Source organism: Oryzias melastigma, linkage group LG6 (assembly GCF_002922805.2).
Source record: "Oryzias melastigma strain HK-1 linkage group LG6, ASM292280v2, whole genome shotgun sequence".
Lineage (NCBI taxonomy): Eukaryota > Metazoa > Chordata > Actinopteri > Beloniformes > Adrianichthyidae > Oryzias > Oryzias melastigma.
In genome coordinates this window covers 17,339,708-17,363,056 of record NC_050517.1, presented here as the reverse complement: position 1 = coordinate 17,363,056, position 23,349 = coordinate 17,339,708, and the positions used below count along the sequence as shown (strand labels likewise).

The window sequence follows — 23,349 nt, the reverse complement described above, 5'->3', positions numbered from 1 at the left end:
CCTGCTGCCTGTGTGTGGCAACCGGGCTAAACTGGACAACTGGGGGAAACGCGAGATTGTGGAGAGTACCATGTTACGCTTTTAAAGAACCTCTTCGAGTCAGAAGACAGATTTTTGGAAGCATTTTTTCCCCCTCCTTCTCTTTTTTTGCGGGATTAACCAGCGTCAGAAGGAGCACATTCCTCGGAGGTCCGCGGCTAAAGAATAAAGTAGTTTATTCGACGTACCAGATTTTCACCCCCCCAGTTTGTTGGCTGCCTGGCTGGCTGGCTGGGCGCGTTGTGGACAGCGAGGATGCTTGACGAAAACGGCGTCCACATTACGAGGGATTAAACGCATGAATTCTATTTTTTTCCTCTTCTGTCTTCGGGAGCGTTGGACGTTTCGGTATGTGTTTACTACGGCTGCTGTTAAGCTACACATATAGAGAGGTTTTTGCTCAGGCGCGCGCTCGGTTCCCTCCTTGCCGCGCGGCTCCACGCCGAGGCAGACGGTCGGTGGAAGCCAGCTGCTGTCGGCTGTAGCCGGCCAGCACCCGCCTCCAGAAGCGACAGTCTTGGTTTATTATTTATTTATTTATTTATTGCCAGAAATTGATACCACTAAAATTTAACAAAAATATCTAAAATTTTAACTATTTTATCGCCTTAACAAGGTCACTAAGACGCTAGTGAAGGTTTCATTTTTTTTAATATTTATTTTAATTGATAGTTACAAACAACGTCAACTGCATTAACTTGTTTTATTTACAGCTATAGGATTAAAGGCGGGTCCCCCCACCACCACCACCACCCCTCTTCCAACACAGGATTTTCACGACCTCCCCCCCACCACCACCCCTTGTCTGCTGAGACTGATCAAATTTCAACCATTTTGCCAAAGGACCTGCACACTGGAGATATAAACAAAGAAAGCATTTCAAGATGTACCCACAAGGCCGCCATCCGGTGAGTCTACTCCTTTATTTAAGAGCAGGAGATGTGTAGCTGCAAAAACTTAAAACATAAAGGAATAACAACCCCCCCACATGTTCTGCATCAGGAGATCCTATTTATGCTCAAATGACAGAGAAATCAAGACTCTGAATTGAACTTTTCTTCATGTGATTGTGGTGTAAACCCATCTGGTGCTGTCCTATCACAGGAGGGGGTGTGATATCTTCCTGATCGACCAGATTGTCGTCTTTTTGTTGAGCGTTTTGTGTCCAAATTCTTCCAGGCTCCACATCAGCCGGGCCAGCCGGGCTTCAAGTTCACCGTAGCAGAGTCGTGTGATAGAATTAAAGACGAATTCCAGTTCCTGCAAGCGCAGTATCACAGGTAGGAACCCAAATGTTGATGTCGAAACCGTTGGCTTCCCACATTTGTGAAGTTTCAACGCTTACAAATCCTGTTTAGTGGTTTTTGAGTGAGGGATGCTTGAAAATGACACCTTGTTGTCTATTTTAGTCTTAAGGTGGAGTATGACAAACTGGCCAATGAGAAGACAGAGATGCAACGCCACTATGTCATGGTAAGATTACCTTTCAATAGGGAGCAATTATAGTGCCAAATTTCAAGGCTTGTTAAAGATCCAGTTGGGGGTGGAGTGACACAGCTTATTGTGATCACCTGTACGGTGGCTAGGGCAGGCTGTGACAGGTACGGGCCTGCGGAAACCCCGAGGGCGTTGGATGCAGCTGGTTGTTATGGAGGAGCCGTTCCTGAAAGGCGGGCGGGCGGCAGCAGTGGGCCGAGGCTCCATTATAGCCCGACCCTGATCTCCGGGGGCTGACTGCAGCGTTGCCCTCTGTGTGTGCTGATCTGATTATTCTCCTAGGAGACTCCACACTCAGACATGTGCATGGCCATAAATTAGGTGTGAGCTTCTGGTGGAGGCCCCGGAGCGGTGTGTGGGAAAATGTACCACTGTAAACAAGATGGAGGACGTGAAACCAGGTCGATTTATTTATTTTAATATTTATTTTGGCGTCATGCACCTAAACGATCAGCTTGTAATTTAGCGGGCGTTTTAGTAAAACATAGGTGTGTCACTGACGCAAGTCCAGACATGACGCAATCATCAGGTCTTCAGTGGAAGTTTACTCTTTTGTGGCAGGTAAACACACACACAGCGAATGATTGAAACTAATTCAGAATATAAACAGATGCAGAAAAAAAAACATGTCAGCTTGACAAGGAGGAGGGTTAGGTAAACATGTAGGGAAGTATCTCACAGCCAGCTCAAAGTGTCATGTTACGCCATGGCTGTAGGGCTCTGATCTCAGACAGAATGGTCCTCTTGTTTGAGAGTAATTTTCGAAGAAGCTAATGGACTGAATAATGCATTGGCCTCATCAAATAGACGCTGACTGGAAAGCCATTTCTGCCCCGGCTGCCACTTGTGGGCTCCATGGATTACATTTCAGCCAGACAGACTGACCTGGCTGGAAATATCAAGAGTGTTGAGCAATGGCGTTACGCTAAGTAAACAGACATCATGGGGATCTGAGGGTTTAAGATAGTGATCAATAGATTTGACCCTTTCTTCTTGGTGTTTTCACTGCAAACAGCAAAAAAAGGAAAAAAATCAATTTATTGGCTGTTGGCTGTGAGAGGAGTGTTTTTATTGGTTTGATCTGAGTTAATCCCGTCTAGGTTTTTGCACCTTCAATACAAAGCGATGATGTAATTTGTAGGGATGTAGCAATTCTCTTTCATCACGATTTGGATCAAACCTTGATTTTTGGGCTTTGTTCAGTTCAATATACAACAAAAAATTTGGTTTGATTCAGTTTGATAATGTAACATATTAGGGCTGGGTATATACATATATTTATATATGCAGTTCATATACTGTAAAATGTGTTAGTGAAATAATGAGATTGTTAATAGCATACAGTGTTATATTGTTTCTCAAAAGGAGAAGTTCTTACAAAAATGTTCAGATGATTAACATTGTAAACATTGTTCTGCTTCTCCCGGAGGCGTTTCAGTTTGGCCACTAGGTGGCGATTGCACTATAGCAGTAAACCTTATTCCAGAAGAAGAAGAAAGTATGAGCAAAAAATAATGTTTTAGACCACAAATAGTTACTTTTAAAAATATTTCCTTTAAAAGAGTTTTTAAAGTTCACACCTGTGAGTTTATAAAGATGTTCATTTAGTCAGCAATTGATGTTTACGTCGACCGACTGTTAGCATTAGCCGTCCTATGGGAAATTCCATCGAACAGTAGCATCAAGCTAGCAAACTTTAGCTTTATGTGCTAAATGGATCTATATTTTTATGAAGTGAATATTGATCTGTTAAGCTTGAATCGATTTTATCCACCCACCCCTATAGCAGATGGTTTGTGGCTTACACATCCAGTTTCATGTGTTCTAATTATAAACACTTGTTTGCTTTTCAGTATTATGAGATGTCGTACGGGTTGAACATCGAAATGCACAAACAGGTATGTACCGCCGCCTTCTTCCTCATATTTTGACTCATGGGTTTGTTGCGGTGCAGGAGAAAGTCAGAACCAGGCCGGGTTTGTAAGCTGATCCGGGCATTAATAATGTGGGCCGATCTGTTGCTCGCCAACCTGACAGCGTGACTGCTAACGGGTATACCGACCGGATTTGACTCAGAATGTTGATAAGATTAAAGGTAGACTTTGACGAGCTTCGCCTGTGAGGTAATGATAAAAGCAGGCTGCTTTTGTTTTGTTTTTGCTAGAGTTACGAGAATGGAGCAAAAGTCACAAGAGTTGTGACCTTAGTTTTATCGGGACGCGCTATCTTGTATTGCTTCACAGATCAGTACCCGGCATAAAGATTATATGAATGAGTAATCCCGCCATTCGGCGGCACGGCTCTCTCAAGGCAGGAGTCCCTTCCCTCCCAGCAACAGTCTAACGACAGCATTGACGGCTTAGTGGATTGGTGGTGCGGGGCAATCCACCAGCGTGTGTGTGTGTGTCTCTGCCACATCTGTCAGGCCTCAGGCCCTCTGATAGTTTCTGTCAGGCACTTATCGCCAGCGAGCGGGAAAAAGGGGAGTGGGTCCCGAATAGACCTCGGGGGGAGGGGCGACTGCCCCACTCTATGTAAACAGGTTAATCGACTGATCCATTTTAGCGCCTGACTTTTATCAGGAACCTCAACAGAGCTGATGGAAGTGCTTGAATAATTCATCAGTGGGGCCCTAACCTGCTGAACGGCATGTTTGTGAGCAAACAGTGCGGGCCCCATCCTCGCTGCTCCCCAGGCTTACGGCTCAGGCAGGGGAGGAGGAGGAGGAGAGGGTGAGGAGTGGTTAACAGACAGGGTTGGGATGGATTATTGGATGCACACAGGCGTATTATTTTCCTGCCAGGAGATTTATTTCAGGGTGAGGAAACTCATTCCTCAAACTGTGCCTTTTTCATTACCGCACAGGGACATCATTCAGATTTCAGAATGCACACACAGGCGAAGCTCCGGTGGACTGATGTGGCACTGCCATCCGATCCCTCTCTCCGTCAGCCGCAGCGATTCATCGATACAAAACGGCTAATTTCTGCTGCATGATGTCAGCCCATAATCACCATCATATGCTGCTTGTTTTTAAAGAGCTGCATGGGGGCTGGAGGCTCGTGCGTTGATTAGCCTCAGACGGAATTGGCTTCAACCTGTAGCTGAGACACAACCGAACTCCGGCTTGCAGGAATCATTTGATTATTTGTAAAGGATCTTCCATGTCTCGTGCCAAAGCAATTCTGGTCAGCCAGCAGACTGTTTGCATTGTTCATGCAAAAGAGGCGTGCAGTAAAAAGTGGTTGGAACAGCTCCGAGTCCAAACACTCAGTGCTTCCATATTCTCCATCTGTCAAGTGGGGCTGGACTGCAGTGTAATAGTTTGAGGGTGTAAACTTTTGGCTGTCAGGCCCACTTGTGCAAGCTGAAAGTTAGTGTGGGGTGAACATTTTGTTATTTGTATTTGTTTGGACAAATTTGTTGCCCTTTTTAAGACTAAATTTTGTTGTTGTTTCACCACCATAAAACTATGTTTTGTCAGAAATTTACATCAGACATCTACAAAAACAGGTTTTTACTATGAAGTAGGGATGCAACAATTCACTTTCCCACAATTCAGTTTAATCTTCAATTCTTGGGTTGTTTTTTTGGTTTAATATGTGTTTTACAAAACAAAACAAAAAAAATTATAAATCCTTTACCAATAAAACCCTTTGTTTGGCTTTTACTAAACTTGGTGTGATGTTATAAAACAATAAATGCTAAATCTTATTCAGTTCAATTCAATTTTATTTATATAGCCTAATATTACAAAACAGTTGTCTCATTGGGTTTTATACCGGTAATTGTACAAAAGCAGAAAGTCTGTCATAAAATATAAACAATAGCTGGTTGCTAAACTTAACTAAACAGACTAAACTAAACTGGTTATCCCTTCCCTAAGACTCTCTTTCTCTGTTAGGGAAAAACTCTTAAAAAAAACCTGATTCTAGGAAAAAACCCTAAATCCTAGCGGTGTTGGGAAAAAGCAATTTGGCGATATTTCATGGTTGAAACTTGTATCGATCTAAAATACTGACAAGATAATATTTAATTAATTATTTATAAGGAAACATAGTTCAGTGTCTTATTTTTTTGTTCTACTTAAACCACTGTCCGCTAGTTGGCAGCACACTGAGCCTCTTTGAGCAGCTCCACACCGCACCAAAATGTAGCTACATTTAGCAATAATAGGCCCAATCTGAATTCTTCCCTTCTCCCTAGCCCTTCATTTAGCCCTCCATACGGAGATCTATGAAAAAAAGTGTCTCATATTTTGGACGTCACTTTAGTTGGATGACGTCACCAATAATCGCCGATCCGCTAGCGTTAGTGGACAGCTTCCAACTGCGTTTTTATAACTTTAAAAAGGTCATGCTACAACAAATGTCATTACTTATATTTAAATGTAAACTACTGTGGTTCAGAGCACAGCCACGTGAAGAAAAGTACTTCTCGTGACACAGGACTTTTTATCCCTCCGTTTGGAGAGACGGATTTAAAAAATACATTTCCCGAAAATGACTAGCACTTAAAGTGGAGGGGAAGGGAAGAATTCAGACTGGGCCTTGGGAATAAACAGCACTTTATGTCTTCAATCATACTTTCAGAACCTTATTGTTTAAGGCACTTTCGTTGTATGTGTTTTTTTCTTAAACTGAAAAATACTTTATTGTGGAATTAGACAATACTGACTTTTTCCTTTAAGAACAAATACTTCTTAATTTAAAGAAAAGTACCATGAATCTATGGCTAAAAACAACCTGTATATGAGATACAGTCGCAGTGCTTAACTTTGTCATCATTTAAATAAAATGAATTTGACCATTTTATTACCATGAAAGGCATTAATATTAAGGTAGAGCCATACAAAAAAAGAAAAAGTGAAATTTTGTTCTGGAACAGTATTAGGATATATCGTGATACGTATCATGATACTTATCGTATCTCTAGACTCTTTCCAATACACACTCCTATTAAAGCCTTTTTAAATTTAGTACAAACATTGTTTGACACTTTCACCAAGCTAGTACGCAGTCGGGATTCAACAAATCACTTTTCACTCAATCCGTTTCAGTTGTGTACCACCGATCAAACATGGAGCCCTTCTCGATCGAGAACAGCTCATAAAGCTTCCAGGATGTTTATAGATAGATCCTGTGCCTCTCTTTAATACTTGTCAGTGTCTCAAGTCCATTTCCCCACTGCTGATAGCACCAAGCGAAATCCTCTCCGCACACCATTGACAAGCCAGCCTGAGAGTGCTCTCATAGTGGTGCTACACAGGTCAGAGTACCTGTAATTGTGTAGCAGTAGTGCAAAGCTTGCCTCTCAAGGGCTAGCTGTCATCTACTTAAAGTGACAACAGCCACATTTTTATCTTCCAGTAAAGAAAAGAAGTCCTCCCACCACTGCACTGTATCTGCTCTGACAGCAGCAGTGAGCTGAGCCTCTGCCATGTATTTGCATGTTGTGAGAGTGCAGAGACTGGTAGTTGTTTAAGGCTCAGTGGATGAGACACCCCTGACCTCCTCGAGCCAGCTGTCACCATGACACTAAGCTACACGGGAATGGACTGTGTGCTCAAGGCCTTTTTTTTTTGCAAATCCTGTCAAATGTTCGACTGCTATTTACATGGCTTATCTCAACAAACACAGCTTATGCAAGGCCTGCAGCTTTTCAACCGTTTCTGAGACTCTGTGTAACTCTTAGTAGAAGGCATATCAAATTTTATTAATACTTCTGATCATAAAACCTTTATCTTACTCTTTTATTGGAGGCTTTTAGTTCTAGGCAACATTTATTGCAGAAGATCACAGTTCTCTTTTTTTAACAAGCAGTAAGCAAATTGTGGGAAGTGTTATCTCATGGATTGTTGTACTTTTATACATTCTATCATAAAATGGTTGCAGGTTATTGCCTCTGACCCAAAGTTTTACTGTATTTCTTCAGATAATCTATCTGCAGCTTGTTGTTTGTTTTTGCTGCTTTGCCTGCCTAAGTGGTTATCCATGTTGTAGCTTGGGTCAGCAGGTCTGGTTCTGTGAGACATTACTCTCCAATCTCTCTGGCTCTGCTCTGAGGTAATATGTCTGGCAGCCCAAACTGCCTGGCATTTCTGCCATGTGTAATAAATAAGCGTGTGATGTGCAAAGTGCATTGTGTGTGTGCCGCTTCGAATAAAAAAAATCAGAAAATCTCTGCAATATGTTTGTGTTCCGCAGTGGCCCAGGGTTGAACTGCGGCTCATAAATTCCAAACATGATGTAGGCTTTGGCCGGGCGATTTTTTTTATTTTTTTAATTTTATTTTTTCTGCTCCCAGTGCAGAGCTCAGACCTGCAAGTCTCATCTCCCAATCCTGTAAGGAGAAGGAGGAAGAAGTAGCTGGCTTTGCAGTGTTTTCACAGGAGATGGGGAGGGTGGATCACACCCCCTCCCACTGCTCTTCTTTTTTTTTTTTTAACCCACCATTCATTTGGTTCGTTCATGTGATCGACAGGCTGAAAATTCAATTTAATGACCTGCCTCCAAGCACGTAATATGATTTTAAAGCCTGTTACGGTCAAGCAGAGGTGCCATTTGCATAATGATCCCAGCCAGATAGGGGCTGCAGCCGTTGCCATGGTAGTTGGTAGACAAGCAGAAGAATGGAGGCAGGGCTCCGTGGATAAATGGGAGGCTGGGGGGGTGGAGGCTGGTTGGCTAGGCACTTGATTGCAGTGAAAAATGGCTTAAGCTCCATTCTTGGAAAGGCTGGGCTTTTGCAAACTGCATGCTTAACACAGAGCGCTCGCTGTCTTTTAATGGTTATTGATCAGAGATTTGAGGTCCGTTACCCGCAAGGTTATTATGGTTTGTTATCTTTGTTCACAGTAATTCTTAATGCTGATAGTCCACACCGTCACGTGTAAGCAAACAGTGCAGCGCCGCGCTCAGACCGCCCCTTCCTTGGGTGTGGTTGTGTGGTTTCACTCTGAGGTTAACTGCAGGACAGTGCAGTTGCTGATGAAGGGGGAAGAAGGGGCAGAGCGGGAGGATCCTCTCAGCACAGCAGCACTCTGCTTGCTCATATCCGTTTAGCATGGAGTGCACTCTCAGCACAGCTGTGCTCCATCCCCCTGGGCACTCCTAATGTTTTAAATATTTCAAATGTCAATATCACGCTGTTTAGAGGATGTTGAGTCAAGCATTTCTGATTGCCGCAGTAATTGACTTAATCGGTGTAAACATTAAAGGCGGGGTTATACCAAGCCATTCATGCCCCGCCATCTTACATTGCTCCCCTCTTTTTTTTTGCAGACAGAGATTGCCAAACGGCTCAACGCAATTTTAGCTCAAATTATGCCTTTCCTGTCACAAGAGGTAAGTTTCCCCAAAAAGTATTTGTTCTGACTGTAATGGAATGAAACATTTATGATTATTTTACTCTTATTTTGAAAGTCTGACGGGAGTTGTCTCTCCACAGCACCAACAGCAGGTTGCTCAGGCAGTGGAGAGGGCAAAGCAGGTGACTATGACTGAGCTGAATGCCATCATCGGGGTACGTGGACTTCCCAATCTGCCTCTCACCGTGTGTATACTCCCTTTTATTCCTTTATTTGAACTTGGATAGGGACACACCTGCACATGTATGCTCTGAATTCACACAGTTGATTAAATCGTATGTTTTGAAGCGTTTGTCTGCTTAGTGACATCCTCTTTGCCTTGTTGTGTGTATAAATATGAGCCCAGGAGCTCCTGAGATCCCCCTCTGCAGAGCTCGCATCGCTTTAATTGGCTCAGGTTTTAACGAGCCACCTCGTTCCCTTACTGTTGACCTGGATAGCTGTGGGAGCCAAAGGCTGAGGCGGAACAGACTCGCAAGCTCGCCCAGACAGAAAAAAAAAAAAAGTCAGCAGCCATCACAACATGCTCAGCACTCATCTGTAATGCTTGGCGTTCGACGCCGCTTCAAAACACCATCTGCTCCTCATTGATCAGCTGCACTCCTCCTGGCCTGCTGGAGCAGGAGTGATTAGTTTTACTCGTGACACAAAGTTCAGGCTATCTGGGATCTTATTACCACGACTGAATCTTTAGCATGCACAAGAGGCCAGCTCAAAAGGCAAGGCTGATGACTGGAAGCACATATTGGAATTCAATTAATGCCCCCTGGGTGACCTTTTGTTGGAGGATAATTGCTCCCTTGAATTTGTCTAAGTGTCTTCAGATGATGGAGAACTGTTTTTTTCTTGTAGCAAGAAGGATTGTAATTTTTTATTGTATGTGTGCCATGTTTATATTTAGAACACTATATAGGACAATATCATTTCCATACATTTGAATGGAGAGCTGCGACTCATTCGACACCGGTCTCCGTTGGCCTGTGATTTAGTTAGCCGCATTAACGATTAACACGATCCATATTTGATGAGCCGCCGCATGATTTTTTCAGGCGTTCCTCCTGTGTGGCACCCGGGCTTGCTTTATGAAAGTGAGGCCTCAGCAAAGTCACAGCAGCTCTCCTCGTGTCGGGGGAACTTGAAATGTAGCTACTGTATGTTTTACGAATACCTTTCCATCAGTTATTTATTAAAGAGAAGCTCTGTAGGCATGCCAGAGTCCTCATGTATTTTGTAAAAGCGAGGTGGGGTGAAGAGCGTGTGTGCCAGGCAGACAGGCAGCAACCAGGAACCGGCTGCATGTCTTATTGATGGAGCTGCAGGCCATTAGGAGAACTCCACTAAGATATTTTCTTGTGCTGAGATGACGAGAAATAATTAAAAAAAAGCACTTCTCTAACTTTAACTGTTGTCTGTTTAGGAAATAGTTAAAATATCATCAGTAAAGCTGTTTTTTTTTAGTTGGTGGACTGCATTTTAGGAGGAAGGATGTCTGATCCACCATTCTGTCCTCTTTCAGCAGCAGCAAACTCCTTACCCTGCTCTCATGGTCAGTGCCATCCACATCTGTTTGGTGTGTGCACATGTTTGTGTTAAAGAGCTTTTGCATGGCACTAATTGTCCCCAGATGTTGTCACCATGGCGATTTTGTTAACCTACTAGAGACCAGTCTTCTGGGTTTTTTTTTTCCCATTCGGGGCATCAGTAAGGCTTGTGTGGAGAGGCTTTTATCTTAGAATATTTAATTAGTAGAAATAGGGCAGACTCTTTTCTTTATTTATTATTTCCTTCATTTATGGCCCTTTAATGAGGGCGTTTGCTGATCAGCCATGCTTATTACCCATCAGTGCCTCATTAAATGCAATGAGCAAGGATATCTCTCCCTGCCAATGAACTGGCTCTTTAATTTCCCTCATGAACACTGTATTATAACACACTCTCTGGGCCTCTGTACCCTCCTTTTTTGTCCTGGCTACATTTTGGCCTTTGGACCGTGGAGCAAAGGCCAATCTGCAATCCTAAAAGACCCACTCCGATGAAATGATGGTGTTCTTTACCATTTTTCTGATGATGGAGGAGATGTATAAAGAAAATCAAGCTTACAACTGAATTTCTGAGTATTTCTTTGTTCAAATTGTTGTGAGTCAGGAGAAGATGAAGAAATTGAGCGTTTTTTGCATTTGATAGGATACAAGCTCTGGCTCCACTTTTTGTTTTCCTCATCTACGGCAGCTCAAAACTGTCTTTTGGGGATGTAAGTGGGAGAGAGTGTAAACAGAGAGCTCTCAGACCATATCAGAATTCCTTCCCTATTAACTACACAGTTTGTTCACCATTTTGTAGGTTTGTTCAAATCTAGAATTCCAAAATCAAGTGCACTAAAAATTTCCCAGAAGTCTTTGCGAAAAAATAGTATGCATTGATTCTCACTACATTAGTGAATATAGACCATAAAGCATTGCATTTGAAGAATTTTTGCAAATAAAAAAAGTGTTTAAATGTATTTTTTTATACAAAACATCCACATTTTCATCATTAGAACTCAGTAGAGCCACAAATAGACACTGGGAAATGTTTGTATTGATTCAACATTTACTTCATGAAGTCAATGATGTCATGTTTAGGGTTTAAAAAAAAAAGAAAAGAATTAATTCTGGAAGTAAAAGTAGTTCTGCACTGTATATTTTTTTCTAGTAGTTAGGGATTAGGGTGGGAATTCGGACATAGCCTAAGTTAAGGGTAAGGGAAATGTTCCCGCCCACAACTTGGAGGTGAATTTCTAATAAACTGCTGCTCTACAGAAGCTATGTCCTAGAAAACAACAGTTTTTGGGCTAAAAGTGGCAAAATCCTGATTAAAAGATGATGGGATTAAAATATTTTTTTAACAAGGCAGAGAAGTTTAAAGTCGTTCTACTTTTCCAGACATATTTTGTCTGTATGTGACTGCCGAGTCAACCCACCCACCACCTTCTCGGATGACCTGATACTCCTGAAAAAGACACACATCTCTGTTTTGTTAAAAAAAGAGAACTTTCTTGTAGCGGAGACTGAATAATTCAAACTGGTTTGTAGATGGATAATAAATTGCTGATGTTTTTTTATTGGTGTCTCGGCTAAGTATTATTTAACCTTGCTTTAAACTGCTTACTTCCATGCTGAGTGCCTTTTAACTCCCATCTATTTCCCTATGCCGTTCAAATATTGATGGTGAAAATTGGAGGGTTGACTGCGTGCCAGCGTGTGACCCCTGTTCCTGGCTCCCACAGCAGCCTTTCAGAAGCACACTCACAGGCTGAGAGGGAGTGAGTGCCAGCGCCTGGAACGTAGACTTTCCTCAGTGTCTTACAGCAGATGTGCACTTTAAGTGTGAAAATCAAAGTAGCAAACAAACTATTTTAGTTTTTTTAAATAAGATGTTTAACCAAAAGGGTTCATTTTGTTAAAGTCCCCCGATGAAAATTACGTTTTGATTTTTTAACATGTATGTGTGGCATTTTTTTAAATAAAAGAGAACAAATGTCATAAGAAATCATTTTGAATTTCCGAGTACTTCTCCTTTTAAATCGCCGTCTATCAAACTGTTGCATGTTTGATTGACAGCATGCAGCTCTGCTCCTCATCTGGCCCGGCTAGCAGGCCTAGATCGCAGTTGTAAAGGATTCTAAATCAACAAAAGTTCGGTGCAGGACGCTCTCCACTTCCTCGTCTGAGCTGATATCCGGCTCAAAACGATACGGCTGGGCATTTTAGATACTGCCTGACATTTTTATGTAGCTGTGGTGAAGATTTATGCAAGCGAGACACAGAACTATCATAATCAGACAGAGTTGGAGGGAGAGATCAGGGGCGGAGCTACTCAGCTCCAAAAGCCACACCCCCTCAGAGGAGATTTTGGAAACGGAGGCTTCAGATCAACATGAAAAATGGCTTTTTAAGACATTTAGGTTGTGGGATTTTGGTTAAAAATGTCATAATCATAATTTAAACACTACTGGGAATGTTTTTTAAATAAAAAATGGTATTAGGGGGACTTCAAAGAGGATTTCTAAAGTCAGATTGTGCAGGATATTTGTCAGGAAATGGGGCCAGTTAAGCTGCTAAAGCTCACGTCTGGATGAAACAAAGCTTTATGAAATGTCACAGAAACTTATTCCTGTTCTGTTGTTGTCACTGTGATGCTGAGCATCTTGAGCGTGTGTGGCTTCTTCACAATAACACGCACTCTCCTCGCCACTGGGATTACAGTATTAATGTGAAACCAACAGTGATTACAGCACTGCTGCTCCTGACACTAATAGACATGTGGATGTTTGGCCTGGTGTGTGGCATGCGGCTTCTCCCTCCAACCCACTTGTTGTCTGTCCGTCTATCTCTTTGTCTGCTTGCAGCAGCAGCAGCTCCAGGCTCAGCACCTCTCCCACGCCGCCCACGGACCCCCGGTCCAGCTGCCGCCCCACCCCTCGGGTCTGCAGCCACCTGGCATTCCCCCTGTGACGGGATCCGGATCGGGTCTGCTGGCGCTGGGGGCTCTGGGCAGCCAGGCTCACCTTCCCGTGAAGGATGAGAAGAACCACCACGACCTGGAACACAGCAGAGGTCAGCTTTTCAACCTTAATCCAGCTAGTTTATTTAAATTAAAACGTGTGATTTAAAAGAATCAAACGGCTAAAAAGAAACAATTAAGCGCTCCCTACGTGGAGCAGAACCGTAGAGCCCCGAGGTGAGGAGCAGATCCTGTCTGTTCACATTCTGTCGGGGTAATGAGCTGGTACATTCCCAGCCCATGACTGCATAAGCTATTCAGCAGCTCCAATATACAGTGATAGGAGGGGGGCCTTGTGCCCCGCAGCTGATTCACACACATTCAGCCAGGAGCATTTGTTATGATGTACTAACTGACATGTTTTTCTTTTGCTCACTTGGTTCCACTGACACCTCACCTGCCATCCCGACGTCTCTGAACAGAAAACACGGTGAGTGTTCAGAACCGCTGCTTTGTCTTGTAATCTGCTGCCATTAATAGGAAATTAGATTTTAAATGTATAAATCCGCTAGACTGAGAGATTAAAAAAATCACAATTAAAGAGAGACTTCCACTTCTTAAAGGATTTATTTGATCCCCCACCACTGTCTCCTTTTGTTTACCAGCTTACTCTTTCTGCTCTTTTAGGATGCGATGAATATTTATGCTCGCAAATGGAGAGTTGTTTTCCCTCCCCCGTCTGGTTGGACTTGCCGAGGAGTTGTTTGAAATGCGTTTTGGAAGCGACTTGTGATGGGTGTGTGAGATTGTGTTTCTGTAGGTCGGGCGAAGTGAATGGGTGCAGTCATGTCTGAAGAATCGGAGCTCCTGGGGCGATTAGCGCGGCTGTTTTGTTTCTGTGCCGTGGTCCCAGGTCATCTGATAGTAGAGTGGTGACTTTGGTTAATGAGTCACACTAAGCATCTCTTTAAAGGTCAGCCATTATACGGACGGTGGCCCTTTGCCCGGGCTGCTAAGTCCATCAGACGTTGTTCGGGCCCCCCGACTTGCTTCGGCGCTCTGATGAGGGACACGGAGAACCGGGAGATCGTGACAGCTAACTGGCAAATAGGAAGGCGCTGGAGAAAAAGCCGTTGGACCCCTGCCGAGTGGCTCCCATTCTTACTGTTGGCATTCGGAGTGAGCTGTCCCAGCTTGTGTGGGCAGGCTCCACCGAGAAGCAGCATTCAGTCCCACGCTATCATGCCCATTGGCCAGATCCAGCTTCTCTTTCTATATTGGGGCTCAAAAGCTTGAGCTTTCAGGGTGCCCAAGCACGCCGCAGCAATCAATGCCCAGTGCCCACAACATATAGTTCCTCTTTTATTTTATTTTTTTTCTCTTTCTTCCCCCTCTTTCTCTATCATGCCTAGCCTGGATGACTCTGGAGAAAAGGCTCTCTGTTCAGTCACAACACACTGTTCTTGTCCCTGTGAGGCTGTTTGTTGTCCAGTTATGAGGAGGAGGGAGCCAAGCTCGGAAAACAAGCCCTCCTCCTTTCAGTTCAGATAACAGCCCATTCACTTGTGCGGCTTGTGTGTGAGATTGGGCTTGGCTGGTGTCAGGGTACTGTTTGGAGCTGGCCCACAGCTGCATTTTAAGACTGTGCCAATCATTGTGTGAAGAAGGCTTTTTTAGTGTTTGGATTGGCACGCTGTGTTCTCTGCGAATTTGTAATGGATGAATGAATTGCTGCAGTCTTTTATGAAGGAAGGCTAACTGTTAATAAAGCATGTTTGCTTTTCTCCTGGGTTTTTTGCAGAACAACTCGATATCTCCATCGGAAAGCTTGCGAACGAGCAGCGAGAAGCACCGCAGCTCCTCCGACTACAGTCTGGACTCCAAGAAGCGAAAAGTGGAGGAGAAGGACAGTGTGAGCAGATATGTAAGTGACTCAACTTTTAACTTGCTTGGCCAACATTATAAACTGCATTTATTACATAAAATAGGAAAAAGTTAGTAATGATAGTTTTGGTGTAGGCTTTTGTCTGTGTGAACTCCACACACAGTTTATCTGACTTTCTGCTCTCCTCCAGGACAGCGATGGAGAGAAAAGTGACGACTTGGTGGTAGACGTGTCCAATGAGGTGAGCAGTTTTAGACTGAGGCCAATCGGGCTTTATATTAATAACTCACTTCAAAAAAATCATATTTTTGGTGTTTTTAACATCTTTTTGTGGCATTTTTCTGATGTCAGAGGTCATGTTTAAAGAAAAGTATTCTTAAAGTTGCATTTTTTATGTGTTTTTCATTCAAATTGTTGTGAATTAGAAGCAGAAATAAAGATGTAGTTAAAAAAATCTTGTAAATGTGATTTACAAGTTACTACGGCAAGTCGGAGGGTCCCTGCTCCGCTCCATTCTGATGCATCCACTTGTAGACAAATAGATCCATGAACCTCTTCATTTTCTGTCTCAAAACTTTACGGGTAATTGCTCCGACATTGCTCGCCATTGTTGTTGCACTAGTAATCTTAGGTTGGGGTTGTGAGGGGCCGTAAGCTAGCAGGAGAACATGTAAACAGATGGATGATGGGAAGAAGGAGAATTTCTAATGAAGTAATAATAATACCGTATTTTCTGGACTATAAGCCGCTACTTTTTTCCTAGGTTTTGAACTATGCGGCTTATACAAAGGTGCAGCCATTGTGTGGATTTTTCTTCCACTGTTAGGGGAGCTTTAACCGGAAATAGAATCAAAAACAAGGGACAAAAATAACCTGTGTAAATCAGAATAGCCAACACTACTTTTTCTTTAGCAGATAGAACACTCATGACAAATTACTAAGTGGTAATAATTTTCAAATCCTCGCTTCTTCATCATCTAAATCCCACAAAGAAGGTTGTGTGGTGCACATTTTTAGTAGAAGAAACCGCACTGCTGCACACAAGCTTAGCATCAATTAATCTATGTTGAGACGCTGGAGACGGCAGGTACTTACATGTATGATATCTGCGCCTTATAATCCAGTGCGGCTTGTATTTCTTTTTTTTTTTCTTCTTTTTCTTAAATTGAGCAGATGCGGCTTATATACAGGTGCGGCTTATAGCCCAGAAAATACGGTAATTAGGTTTAAAAGACACATAAAGCTGATTATCATCGGCATAAAAATGGGTAAGAATTATAATTAAAGACTTTAAATATGATATAAAATGAACAATAAAAGTCCCAAAACAGAGCCTTGTGGCACACCAAAAGTGAGGGATGCAGAGAAGGACTTAAACTTATACAGAAAATGATCAGATTTGAGGTGAATCAGTTTAAAGCAGCTCTGCAAAAACCTGAATGAAGCAGATCGAGAATGGCATGTCTGTGTACTGCCGCTCTGCAGAAACTATGTCCTGGAAAAAGACAGTTTTTGGTTAAAAACGACATATTTATAACTTTAATGGCAAAATCTCTTTCCGTTTTATCAGGATCCCGCCACTCCACGAGCGAGCCCAGCCCATTCGCCTCCTGAAAATGGCATCGATAAGCCACGCCCACCTAAAAAGGATACGCCCAACAGTCCGGCGTCGGTGGCGTCTTCTGGAAGCACCCCGTCCTCCAAGGCCAAGGAGCTAAGTCATGTAAGACACGGACAGAACTGCCCAGGAGAATTGTGCAAACACATCCAGATGTGGATTAGGAATCTGTGTGTTTTTAGTGCTCGACTACACGTCAGGGATAATATTGTCCCATGTCAGGATCAGTCAGGTCTGCTCTCTTAAAAGCACGTTGTATTTAAGTATTTCAGGATTGTTGCTTCTGCTTCACTAAAAGATTAAAGCTAAAGCAGTAAAGGGATCAAAACTGACCCATCTCCATTGTGACCATAATAGGGTTTAGATTAAATAGCAGTTTATGGCTGTGAGGAACCATGAGGGTTGTCAGAATTAGACTGGATTAAGTTTAGTTTGCTTTCAGATGGTTAGCCTGTTTTCGGAGATTGTAAATGTGCACACTCTTTTGTGCCCTCGACAGAATGACAAATCCTCCACGCCTGGCCTCAAATCCAACACCCCCACCCCCCGCAACGACGCCCCCACCCCTGGCACCAGCTCCACTCCTGGGCTCAGACCCATCCTGGGCAAACCACCAGGCATGGAGGCTCTAGGTTTGTAGCCCTCCCCGTTTTCTCCGGACCTGAAGGAATCTTTTGTGGTCGGTTCTCGCTCTGATCTGTTGTTTCTGCTTTTGTCTGCAGCAGCACCAGCGTTGCGTACCCCCCTGTCCTATCCTACCCCGTTTGCCATGATGGGCCATCACGAAATGAACGGCGGCCTGACGAGCCCCGGGGTGTACGCCGGCCTGCACATCTCCCCTCAGATGAGCGCCGCAGCCGCTGCAGCTTACGGACGCTCCCCCATGGTAAAAATGTTTTACTTCTTTCTTTCATATGATTGCATTCGGGTGCCAAGTGGGATTTTGCTGTGAACACAGCAGCAGATCTACTGTTTAAACACATGGTGTCATCTTTTAGGGGTTTGATCCTCACACCCACATGAGAGCGCCTGGCCTTCCAGCCAGCCTCACGTCCATTTCTGGAGGAAAACCGTAAGTACTTCTACCAAATATATTTAAAAACTAGAAACTGAAGCAAATTCTTACAGATTTTCTTTTCTTACAGGGCTTACTCCTTTCACGTCAGTGCAGATGGCCAAATGCAGCCCGTACCTTTCCCGCCAGACGCCCTCATCGGGCCCGGAATCCCCCGCCACGCCCGTCAGATCAACACACTTAGCCACGGAGAGGTCGTGTGTGCGGTTACCATCAGCAACCCTACGCGTCATGTCTACACCGGTGGCAAAGGCTGCGTCAAAATCTGGGACATCAGCCAACCCGGCAGCAAGAGCCCCGTATCCCAACTGGACTGTCTGGTAAACCGCCTCTCGTCAACGACATTTATGCAATTACTTCTTTTTTTGCTCATTTTATTCCATTAACTATGGGATAATCCTTTGTTGAGGATTACATCGCTTGTCAGTTTGAAAGCGTTTGTACAGACATGTTGGCGATCTCTTTAATCGCCGCCTGTTTTAAACCGATACAGGACTTTGGCAGTAAGATGTCAACAAAATCATCTAAAATAAACAGGACAACTTTCAAAAGTCTCCTCTCGGTTCAATTTGAGAGCACATTTATCTTGGTTTAGTATGACCGCGAGCTTTTGTCTGAGTTTTCCCAGATTTGTTCCGATATCTCTCACTGGCTTCACCGCTCTGAACAAATATTGATCGGCTTTGTCCTCTGCACAACAGAACAGGGATAACTACATCCGCTCCTGTAAGCTGCTGCCCGATGGTCGCACATTGATCGTTGGAGGCGAGGCCAGCACTCTGACCATCTGGGATCTGGCCTCGCAGACACCCCGCATCAAAGCTGAGCTCACCTCTTCAGCGCCGGCGTGCTACGCGCTGGCCATCAGCCCCGACGCCAAAGTTTGCTTCTCCTGCTGCAGCGATGGGAACATTGCTGTTTGGGACCTGCACAACCAGACTCTTGTTAGGTTAGGAGAAAAATACGTCATTCGTAGTGTGTGGGCTTTAGCCCTGCAACAGAACTGCTCTTAGCTCTATGCGTGCCTTCTTATTTTCACTGCAGGCAGTTCCAGGGTCACACAGACGGGGCGAGCTGTATTGACATATCCCACGATGGCACCAAGCTGTGGACGGGCGGTCTTGATAATACGGTTCGCTCTTGGGATCTAAGGGAGGGTCGGCAGCTGCAGCAGCACGACTTCACCTCACAGGTGGAGTAGAAGGAAACGAACAACAACAAAAAAAAAATAATAAACCGATTTTATAAATCTGTATGTGAGTGCCGTTCTTTTTCCCATCTCCAGATCTTCTCTTTGGGCTATTGTCCAACCGGAGAGTGGCTCGCCGTGGGGATGGAGAGCAGCAACGTGGAAGTGCTTCACCATTCAAAGCCGGACAAGTATCAGCTACACCTGCATGAGAGCTGCGTCCTCTCCCTTAAATTTGCCTACTGTGGTATGTAAAGAAAAAGCTCCATATCTCCTTACCGTGTGTTGTTCTTAATGCTAGAACTGCAGAAATCATTTCACAGTTTAAGCATTTTTCCACAAGGTTATGCCTCCATAAGCATATATTTATAGCTAATCCAAGGTGTGTTCTTTGCAGGTAAATGGTTTGTAAGCACTGGGAAGGACAATCTGTTGAATGCTTGGAGGACTCCTTATGGCGCCAGCATATTCCAGGTATGCCGATCGATACGCACCGTCTGCAGCGGGCCGGGAGTAAGCACGGTTGACTGTGAGAGGAAGGGCACGGTGTCCGCTGTCGGGCAGGACTATCCTATCAGTGAAAACCGAACCTGAAATATTGACCCGACAAGAGTCTTTTTGAGGGCTGTTACAGCAAAACGTGATGTCGCTGCAATCTAATCCAGCCCTGTGTCAGCTCATCTGCTCCATTTAGCTTTAAGTGCACACCAGTGTATTAATCGCCTTTAAGACTGAAGTTTTAATCTCCTATTCTCCCAACAGTCCAAGGAATCCTCATCTGTCCTGAGCTGCGACATCTCAACAGACGACAAGTACATCGTGACGGGCTCCGGTGACAAGAAAGCCACCGTTTATGAAGTGATCTATTAGAGGAGCAGAGGACTCTTCCTACAGCTTCCTTCCCGCACACAGACAGCATGGATGTCGCCTGCAGCCCCGGAGAAGACGGGCAAAGACGTTTGGCAGAGCCAGACAGGAATGGACGGCAGAGCCGCAGCGACAGGATTCTTTCTGGGTCGTTCGGCTCTGCCTTTTTTCGTACACTTGTACAGCAAGTGCGGTTTCCGAGGCACTAAGAAGAAAATAATGTCTGGATTTTTCCTTTTTTTGTTTTTGTTTTTCGGGGGGATTTTTTCCCACTGGATGTGGAGTTCCAGGACAAACCTTGAAGCAGTGCTTCGCTCTGGAGCTTTTCCGTGGAGGTCTTGTGAAAAGTGTACATAATGGAGTAATAAATGGCCTTTTATAGATTTATATTTTGGTGTCCAGTTACGCTTGTGATGGTTCTTTCTGGTTCTCTCCGTGATTTTCTGTACCCTCTGGGGATGGAAATTAGATTAGGACTCTGTAAAAGGATATTCTTTTTGAGCTTTTTTCCCTCCTTGGGTTTTTTTCAATGTCCAGAATGACCTTTTTGAAAATCTCATTTGGGTTTTTATTTTTCCACCACCAGCTTTTTTTCTTCTTTCCATCATTTGGCATAAACAGGTATTTGTCCCGTGGATTGTAGCAGTAAAAAAACTGCACTCTTCTTCTTCAAACTGGAAAAGGAAGAAGAAGCACGAAGGTGGACCCACTGACCCTAGTCGACAGAAAACTAAAAGGAAGATCTATCACTGAACGCTGGCTGTGTTCCATAAACACAAATAAAAGGATAATTATCAACTGGAGGACTGTTGGTTTTACAAAGGAACAGCTGCGATTTCAGCTCGGTCTGTTGATTCAACTGTTGTATTAAAATCTATTGCTCCAATGGGCAAAGTCATCAGTCTGTTTGAGTTAATTATTGCCTTACTTGTTTTGTTGGCCTGTGACTGATATGCAAGGCTCGCATGGAAGACGCGAGTGAAGCCGTGACCGCCCCTGACATTTTGGGGATAGTCTTTTCTTTCTTCAGAGGCTCAGAATTCTTCTCCTCATTGACACGAGCTAAATTGTAGCATCCATGTGTCATCAACCATGAAGATTGTACAGTTGACAGTTGTTAAGAAATAAACTGTTTTTTTAAAAAACAAGATGTAAAACGTTGACTGGGCTAGTGCCTTGTTATAGATTTTTTAAGGAATATTTGTTTTGTAGAGGATTTTTATTGGCCAATAGTTGAGCTTTAGTACCACTTATGTGTTTTGGCAAAAGAAAAAAAGATTTAGATTTGATTTAATACTGCTGATGGAAGAGTGTTCCTCCATTTTTTTTGAGTATGCCAAAATTGTGACAAAAATGTTCTATTATACAAGCGTTCACAGTGGTTTTTTATTATGCAGCTTTTAGCCAAAATCAAAAAATCTGACGTTTTTAAAGACATATTTTCTGCAGGAATTCATTAGATATTTGCTTCTGTGTTGTGGACTATTGGCGCAGAAGTAGCTCTACTTTGATATCCCAGCATGCCTTTTTTTTTTACACTCTCTTCCGTTAGCTTACAGCTCCGTCTTTACAACTCCAAGCTAACATTAGCCTAGCAAAAAATAAATAACAGCGAGCTATATCGGAGATATCCTTAATGGATCTATTTGTCTTAAAGTGGAGGATTTAGAATTGGTGCAGAAAAGGAGGATTTAGGCCCGTCACAAACTCGTGCTTTTTCAATCCACGGGTTTTCATTTGCTATTGATCTAATACAATTTGAAAAAGGAAAAACTCAGAGGCAGTTTTAATCTTAAATTATTTTATATATGTCCTCTATCATGAGGAAAAATGCTACAAAAGAGATGTAAAAAAATCAGAAAAACGTTTGAGTTGGTCTTTAACATTATTTTGATTACTGTAACAACCATTTACACATTTACAGCTGGGCAAAAACCACAATTATCGATATTTTCAAACGATTGGTATTTCCATGAATTAAAAGCGATTCTGTCCATATGTCTCTACCAAATATAAGTTCCTGATTGGTTTAACTTGCAACTTATTTTCCAGTGCCTGTGCGTTTTGTAAAGAGAACTCAAAACGTCGTAGAAACTTGTGTAGCTACGCATAAACATGAGAATTTGTAAGGCTAACCAAACCCTAACTCACCTTTGTTTTGGCTGTTGGCGTCTATAAATGGGGCTTTAATGGTGCTGCCTGTTGGTTATTGCCACATTTTTAACAAATTAAAATAAACTTGTCTAATTCTTAAAAATATAGTCAAAAAACGTCTATGTGCTGCCCTCAACAGGTTGAATTTAGGTTTTGTAGTTGAATTTTGTGATTGGTCAAACCGTATAGGTCCCACGTCATTTCAAAGTCCCACGTCATGATCTGCAGCTCCAGTAATGATAACAGTCCTGATCCCCAGCCCCACCCCTCTGAATGCATTTTTTAATTTCGGCTGTGGGTGGAGTCAGCCTCCAACTTCCCTGTTTGGTTACCCTTTAAATGTGGTAGCCCACAACGCTCAATTACATAGGCAATGTCCAAATTCCCACCCTATTCCCGAACTACTGAAAAACTATATAGTGCAGGACTATATAATGCCCTGGATTTTAAAAGTACTGTAATTCGGACGCCACGCTCACTACTTTTTTTCTAAATGGCGGATATGACGTCACAGATTTGACAGAGTGAAAATCTATGAATCCATTGTGTTCTGATGATAAAAATGTGGATGGTTTATTAAAAAAATTACATTTAATCACTTTTGTATTTTTTAGCAAAAATTGTTCAAACGCAATGGATTGTGGTCTATATTCACTAATGTAGTGAGCATCGATGCACACTGTTTTTCTTGCAAATGCTTCTGGGAAATTTTGGAGGGAGCTTGATTTGGACAGCACTACCCTTATCAAAAATAAGTATATTTGAAGTATATTTTCAAAGTATACTTAAGTATAGAAAAGTATATTTCCTAAATAGTACCAAGTGCACTCAAAAGTATACTGTCAGTTTACTAACATGTTTACTTCTTGGGACTAAATTGGCCCACTTTTAGTTTAAAAAAGTATAATAAGAAGTATACTTAAGGTAACCTTTCTAGTATAGTATTACTTTGCTGGCAATAAACTCTATGCTTATGAAAGTACACTCTGAAGTATATCTAATGTAGCTTTTAAGGTTTGATTTTAGTTTATAAGTACTGATTAGTGTATTAAATACAATTTGAAATAATACTGGAAATATCTCATGAATACATCTACTCCACTTTTATTGCTGTGTATGAAAATGTTTATGGACAATGACAAATATGGGCAAATGCATTTAGACTTGTAGTATA

At 42.9% G+C, this 23,349-nt stretch overlaps 1 protein-coding gene across 8 annotated transcripts; it reads left to right on the top strand.

Annotated features, from left to right (window-relative positions):
* Positions 1–19: 19 nt before the first annotated feature.
* On the top strand, positions 20–20,922 carry tle3a (TLE family member 3, transcriptional corepressor a). Of its 8 annotated transcripts, none has more exons than XM_024281890.2 (22): positions 20–387; positions 753–947; positions 1,219–1,319; positions 1,449–1,512; positions 3,390–3,434; positions 8,820–8,882; positions 8,986–9,090; positions 10,422–10,451; positions 13,293–13,500; positions 13,870–13,877; positions 15,189–15,311; positions 15,463–15,513; positions 16,843–16,995; positions 17,390–17,522; positions 17,616–17,776; positions 17,889–17,962; positions 18,036–18,285; positions 18,667–18,914; positions 19,010–19,157; positions 19,251–19,401; positions 19,552–19,628; positions 19,917–20,922. In XM_024281890.2, the coding sequence occupies exons 2-22, from the start codon at positions 924–926 to the stop codon at positions 20,022–20,024; spliced, it is 2,325 nt and encodes a 774-aa protein (XP_024137658.1). In that variant the 5' UTR covers positions 20–387; positions 753–923; the 3' UTR covers positions 20,025–20,922. The 8 variants fall into 8 exon arrangements, with proteins under 8 accessions (XP_024137658.1, XP_024137663.1, XP_024137664.1 ...); XM_024281893.2 differs by having other exon boundaries at positions 24–387; positions 8,986–9,060; positions 17,613–17,776; XM_024281889.2 differs by having other exon boundaries at positions 24–387; positions 17,613–17,776.
* Positions 20,923–23,349: the final 2,427 nt, after the last annotated feature.